The 7239-nt window shown below is 45.7% G+C and overlaps 1 protein-coding gene across 1 annotated transcript in view; it reads right to left on the minus strand.

Annotated features, from left to right (window-relative positions):
* Positions 1-5668: 5668 nt before the first annotated feature.
* Positions 5669-7239, minus strand: part of LOC107493830 (uncharacterized) — a 2258-nt gene continuing 687 nt past the window's right edge. Inside the window, exon 2 of the mRNA XM_016114866.1 lies at positions 5669-7158. Within this exon, the coding sequence (XP_015970352.1) occupies positions 5669-7158 (1490 nt within the window). The remainder of the gene's footprint in view (positions 7159-7239) is intronic.

A 7239-nucleotide genomic window follows, 5' to 3' on the forward strand; every position in this document is an offset into this window, starting at 1 on the left:
ATATATGTTCCATCACGTAATTAAATAAAGATATGTTTTTTTAATAAAAAAATTTAATAACCAAATTAACCATTAATTATGTGGGTAAGCAGTGATTCACGCCAAAAAGAGGCACTGGTTATGCTATACTGGGAAGAGAGGTTGTGTAGGAGGGCATGACGATGACGTTAGCGCTTCTTGTCATGAACGCGACGGTGCTTGGAAGGACCAAATCTAGGTGATGAAGTGATAAATAAAGAATGGAGGAGTGGAATGTGCTTCAATTAACGGGAGTGGGGCTTTGATATTTTAAGAATAATAAATTATAAAATAACTCAACTATGGTTAAGATAAGGACCAATTACAATGTAACATATAATGAAGAGTACTTACATGTTATTTTAGAGGGGGTTGGGTAGCATTCACCAAGATTGAAATACCCGTGATAAAATTATGTTGATAATATACACTTGGGTATTACTAACAACTATGTTAGTAATTACTTAAAATAAATAATAAAATAAGTTATAGAATATTATTTTATTTAAATTATTAATAATTAAAAGAATAAAAGGTCAATAATTATTTTTAAAATAGATATTAAACTTAATTTTATAGTACTAATTTATTTGAATTGTTAATAAAATTTATAATTTTCAGATTTATATCTACTCAATTTATATATTTTATTTTATTTTACTTTAACAAAAAATTGAGACGTGTATTTTTAATTAATTATTTAAAAAGTTTAGCAAAATGAGTTATATCAATTATAATTAATTATCGATAATTGATATCAATAAATTGATTGTATTAATTTATAAGATGAATAATGTGTAACTATAATGAATGTTATGAAATTAATTATAATAAATTAATAATTAATAAATAAAAAAGTAAAAGGGACTTTTTTTATTGCTTTTTAATGGATATACATTTTTATAATTTTACTTTCGCTTTTTTATAATTTTATTTTTTCTTTATCTCTTCCTTTCACATTTATTTCTTTTAATTTATTGAACTAAATCAATTATATTAATTATTTATATTAATTAATTAAGTACTTTTTAATAGATTATTATAATTGTGCCTTTAGACCATAGGTTTAAAATATTATAAAAAATCTTTTATAAAAGTTGTTAAAAAATAAATATTTTTAAAATGTATCCTTAAAACACAAATTAACTAAATTATTTTTTAATTTAATGTGTTTGATTCATTCAATTGTATTAATTATAACTGTTCGGTAGTCGATTTCCGGACAAGTCGGGTGATGATTGATGGGAGCGAGGATTCCTCAATCGCGGTTGTGTCGGGTTCCGGTTTGCCGTGAAGTCGAGCACTTGTCGTGAGAGAAATAGGGGGGTGCCACCTGCAAAGACACTCCGACGATCTAGTCAATCAGTGTGCAGGTGGAGAAATGTTAGGTGAAAAGGTGACGTACCTCGAGGGAAGGGCAGGTCCTCCCCTATTTATATCGTGTCAGAGGTGGGCCCTACGAGGACACGCCCACCTTCTTCGAAGCTTCCTTGCAGCTGTAGCGAGGAGCTGTCAGGGACGCGTGTCCGGGTCGCGCTGTGAACAGTTTGCATCCGACCGTTCGGGTCGGGTCGTCACCGGGTCGAGTTGACCCGAGAATCACTTGGGCTGGGCCGTAACAGTGCCCCCACGCGCCAGTGGTAGTCGTAGGGACTATTAGTGGCGTGTCGTCGCCCGTTTCGTTTGTTCTCGTCAACTCGGCCACACGTGGGGAGTATACGCCCTCAACGCGCGTGTCCCCTGGTTTGCATAAGCAACCGTTTCGTCGCATCGTTCCCTGTGCGGAGCATTAAATGCTCATAATGGGGTGGAAAAACCCCGTTTGCAAAGACTATTCTGCCCCCAGGTGTTTCGCGCTTCTTGGGAGGCAGTTTTTAAACAATCAGTTTTATGCTTCTGTATTTCTTCATACTTCCCCTCTCTCTCCTTCCTTTTCCTTGCTACAAAATTTCAGAACGTCATTGTGGTGCTCTCGTACATCCTCCTTGCCTCTTTCCAGGCTTTGCAATTTCATCCCCTTTCCATCAATTCAGGTAATTCTTTGAATTCTTTTCTTTCGTGCTTCATTCTTGCATGCTTGTTGCCTGGTTTTTGTTGCTGCTGTGTAGCCTTTCAATGGTGGTTATACGTGTTAGGGGGTATCATTCCAGGGTAGGTTTTTCCTTGAACTTCTACATCCATTTATAGTGTTTCATCCTTAGTTAGGGAGTAGTGTCCGTGCTCGGCCTGAGCAACCGATCTCTTAGACTGACTGGATGGTCCCCCCATGTAGGTATGGCTCGCACGGTCTCCCGGGCTTCCCCTTCTCCCGCGGCGTACGATCCCTATGCTTGGGTCGTTTCCGACGTGAAGGATTCGCCTAACCAAATGGGTGAAGAGGAACTCACCGAGTTCCGACAAGCCGAGTACTTGTGCGGAGGGACTGATGAAGAAGCCAATTATGACGTCTTCGTCCCGGCTCCTCACGAGCGATTGTACGAGATCAATCTCCACCACCCCCGAGTAGCCGACTGGATTTGGTTCTACAAATCCATGTTTACTCAAGTTGGGGTTCGTATTCCGTTTTCCGCCTTCCAGATGGCGCTTTTAAGCCGTGTGTCCGTGGCGCCGTCGCAGTTGCATCCGAACAGCTGGGCCTCAATCCGCTGCTTCGAGATGGTTTGTGAGTATCTTGAGCTTCCGGTGTCTGTAGATGTTTTCCTTTTCTTCTTCAACCTTACTAACCCTTCGAAGGAGGGGAAGCATAAAAAAGGGTTCATGTCCTTCCGGTCTGCCCAAGGTCGGAGAATTTTTGGTTTGTTTGAAGACTCCTATCATGGGTTTAAGGACAAATATTTCAAGGTCCGCCCTGTCAAAGGTCGTCATCCTTTTTGGTTATCGTTAGAGGGGGTACGCCTTATTCCGACCTATTGGAGTTTCGGAGCGGGGTCCAATGCCTTCATTAAGGTAACCTATAGGGGCATATCTGCGGTGGATAGGAAGATTGCCGATGTGTTGATGGCAGTCTTCGGGAGGAATCATGTAAATCCTCACCTTCTCATGGGTGATCGGGAGGCCGGTCGTAATTATATTTGTGAGAAGCCTCTTCTTGTCCCTTGTCTTTTTGCTTTTGTTAACAATTGTAGTGATTAACCGACTTCGTTTGCTTTTTCGCAGTGGAGATGTCTGCCTCGGTCACGGGTCTTCCTAACTTATTCCAAACTTTTCTGTTGGCTAGTGACGACGAAGGGGACAATGAGAAATCTGCCGCCGAGAAGTCTGCTGCTCCTTCGGATGACAAGGCTACTACCGAGCAAGAAGCCGCGGTCGACGGGACCGGGACCTCGGCCCAAGCTGCCCAGGTCGAGGTTGACAAAACGGTTCATGTTTCCCCCCTCCGCGAGGTGATCGGCACCGGGGGTTCGACGTCTAACCCGGATGCTGATGACGAGGTGGAAGAGGTCCCTAGCCTCAAGAGGAAAAGGAAAACGTCGTCCAGTCCTGAGGGGGTTCTCACTGTTATGAAGAGAAATTTTGATGCCGGGAACTTTATAGATTCCCAGCTGATTCCTGGTACCGAGGAGTATTTCCATGAGTCTTCCCTTGCCGGGCAGGCGAGGTGGATGTACCGTACCCTTTTACGTGGCGTAGTGATAGCTCGGAAGGCCGAGTTTGAGCTATCCGGGATGGAGTCCCTCCGTAGAAGGTTGGAATCTACTGGGAAGGCTAACAATGAGCTAAAAAGTGAAGTTGAGACTCTCCGGGAGCAGTTGACCCAATCAAATGAGAAGCTTGACGCCACTGAGAAGAAAGCCACCGCTGCCGAGAAGAAAGCCGCCACTGCTGAGAAGAAGTTAGAAGAATCAGACGCCACGGTTTCTCGTCTTGTCGATCGTGAAATGGCTCTAGAAAATCAGGTTGGCGCGGCACAGAAACGGGTAGCCGACCTGGAGAAGGAGAAGCAGGCCGTGGAGGCCGAACTGGCGACATGTAAAGCGAAATATAAGGACGTTGTCAAACAAGGAAAGGGTGCGATTTTGGCGACCGAGGAGGCTCTTAAAGCTCAGGTCAAGATCGTTGCTCCCGAGTTTGACACGTCGGCTATCGGTGTTTTCAAGGTCATTCAAGACGGCAAAGTTGTTGACGTCCCCAAGAAATGAATTCTCTGTCTAAAGCTTTTTTGGTTTAGCCGCTTTATTTTGGCTTTGTGAACAATTTGACTTTTTAGTCGTTTGCCCAATTCATCGTAGTTAACTCTTTCTTATTCGTCTGGTTGTGTTATCGTTTCTATTAACCGTTGTTGGTTTATAGCTGTCGTTTATATTAAAGAATCGTGGCCTTTCGCATAGTCATTCGTTATAGCGGCAGTTTGACGGGCTCCCGGGGTGATCAGTCCCGGGGTTACGCGTCGTTGTCGGTCGTGATGGAACGGCTTATCTGGAAAAACGGGGAACAAAACAGGAGAGAAAATTTGCGCAAGTATATCTTATTCGGTAATTACATAAAGGACTCGTAGGTCACTATGAAAAGTTCAAATTCGTAAATTAACCACTTAGCTCGATTGGTCGGCACGTCGGTCCGCACGCTAGGAGTAGAATCTTCTCAAGTTATCCGCGTTCCATGTTCTCGGGACTTCCTTACCATCAAGCCTTTCTAACTTGAAAGCGCCTTTATCCATCACTTTTTTGATTCTATAGGGGCCTTCCCAGTTTGCCGCTAGCTTGCCTACTCCAGGGGTCGGAGGGCCGATGTCGTTTCGCCTCAGGACGAGGTCGTTCGGCTCGAATTCCCTTTTGAGCACTTTGGTGTTGTAGCGCAGGGCCATTCTTTGTTTTAGCGCTGTCTCTGTCAAATGAGCCATTTCTCTGGCTTCATCTATGAGGTCCTTTTCCACGGTTTCTTCTACTCCTTTCAAAAGTAATCGGGGGCTCGGTTCGCCGATCTCTACGGGTATTACCGCGTCCACCCCATACGTTAGCCGGAAGGGAGTCTCCTTAGTGGAAGATTGTTCAGTTGTTCGGTAAGACCAGAGAACCGAGGCTAATTCGTCGGCCCAAGCACCCTTTTTATTATCCAACCTCTTCTTCAGCCCCGAAAGGATGATCTTGTTGGCAGACTCCACCTGCCCGTTTGTCTGGGGGTGTTCTACCGAAGAGAACCTTTGTCTTATACCCAGGCCGTTAAAGAATTCCATGAACTTCTTGTCAGTAAACTGCATGCCGTTGTCCGATATGACGACTTCTGGTATCCCAAATCGTGTTATCACCTGCCTGCACATGAATTTCTTGCAATTGGACGAGGATATGCTAGCTAGTGGTTCGGCCTCTATCCATTTGGTGTAGTAGTCAATTGCGACTATGAGGTACTTGACTTGTCCAGGACCGACTGGGAAGGGCCCTAAGAGGTCGACTCCCCATTGAGAAAATGGCCGGGAGGTCGTTAGCAAGCTTAACTCGGAGGCCGGCGCCCTGGCGAAATTGGCGTTCTGTTGACACTTCACACATTTTTTGACAAACTCCTTGGAGTCCGCCATCATTGACGGCCAATAGTATCCGGCTCGAATTAATTTTCTTGCTAAGGCCTTGCCTCCAATGTGGTGTCCGCAGCAGCCTTCATGGACTTCCCTGAGGACGTAGTCCGTCTGGTCGGGGTGTAGGCACTTCAGTAGGGGCTAATTGAGCCCTTTCCTGAACAGCTGTCCTTGGATGACGGCGTACTTGGCTGCTTCCCTCCTCAATTTCGCCGCATCCTTTTCATCGTCAGGGAGTTTGCCGTGTTCTAGAAAGTTGGTGATGGGGTCTAGCCATGAAGACCCTGGTCTTGACACGCACAGTGTGACCGCTGGTTCTCTTGTCATACCTTGAATGAGAGACCGGTTGCCTTCTCCCGGCTTCGTGCTGGCCAACTTCGATAGGAGGTCTGCCCGTGTGTTCCTTTCTCTAGGTACGTGGTGGACCGTGACTTCTTCAAACTTTTGGCTCAAGCTCTTAACTTTTTCCAAGTACTTTTGTAACAACGAGTCTTTGGCTTGGTAGCTCCCGTTTACCTGGGAGGTGACGACTTGGGAATCGCTGCATACTTCCAGTCTTCTTGCTCCGACTTCCGCTGCTAGGGCTAAGCCCCCTATAAGGGCTTCATATTCTGCCAGATTGTTCGAGATGGGAAATTCAAATCTGACCGACTGCTCGTATACAACTCCAACCGGGCTTTCCAGGATGATCCCAGCACCTCCGAACGTCTGGTTGGAGGCTCCGTCTACGTGGAGCTTCCACCGTGTACTCGCTTCTTCGATTGGATCCCCCGTTACTTCTACTAGAAAATCTGCCATCGCCTGCGCCTTGATGGCTTGCCGGGGTTCATATCGTATATCGTACTGGGAGAGTTCAATGGACCAAGTCATCATTCTTCCCGCCAGGTCGGGTTTTTGAAGTACTTGCCGGATCCCTTGGTCCGTTCTCACGACAACCTGGTGACTTTGGAAATACTGTTTTAACCTTCGCGAGGAAGTCAAGAGTGCTAGGGCTAGTTTTTCCAGCTTGTTGTACCTTAATTCTGCCCCTTGTAAGGCCCTGCTTATGAAATAGACTGGCTGTTGAGTTTTCCCTTCTTCCCGCACCAGAACTGCAGCCAGGGCTTCTTCTGTTATGGCGAGGTACAGGTATAGTGGTTCCCCGTCCTTTGGCTTCCCGAGGACGGGTGGTGCCGCCAGGATTTTCTTGAAGTGCCGAAAGGCCTCCTCGCATGCGGGTGTCCATTCAAACGCCATCCCTTTCTTCATGAGGTTAAAGAATGGCAGGGCCTTTGCTGCCGATGCTCCGAGAAACCGGGATAATGAGGTCAACCGCCCCGCGAACCTTTGGACGTCCTTGATACAACCCGGGCTCTTCATTTGGAGTATTGCCTGGCACTTCTCCGGGTTAGCTTCTACCCCTCTCTGAGTTATCATGAAACCCAGAAACTTGCCGGCTTCCATAGCGAAGGCACACTTGAGGGGATTCAGCCTCATGCCGTGTTGCCGGAGAGACGTGAATACTTTTCCCAGATCCTTTATGAGGTCGTCAGGTTGCGTTGTTTTCGCAAGGATGTCGTCGACATAGACTTCCAGTGTCTTGCCTATTAGATCGTGGAAAATCTTGCTCATAAGCCTTTGGTATGTCGCTCCTGCGTTTTTCAGACCGAATGGCATCACCTTGTAACAGAAGGTTCCTCCTGGCGTTATGAACGCCGTTTTGTCTTCGTTTG

Source organism: Arachis duranensis, chromosome 6 (assembly GCF_000817695.3).
Source record: "Arachis duranensis cultivar V14167 chromosome 6, aradu.V14167.gnm2.J7QH, whole genome shotgun sequence".
Classification (NCBI taxonomy): domain Eukaryota; kingdom Viridiplantae; phylum Streptophyta; class Magnoliopsida; order Fabales; family Fabaceae; genus Arachis; species Arachis duranensis.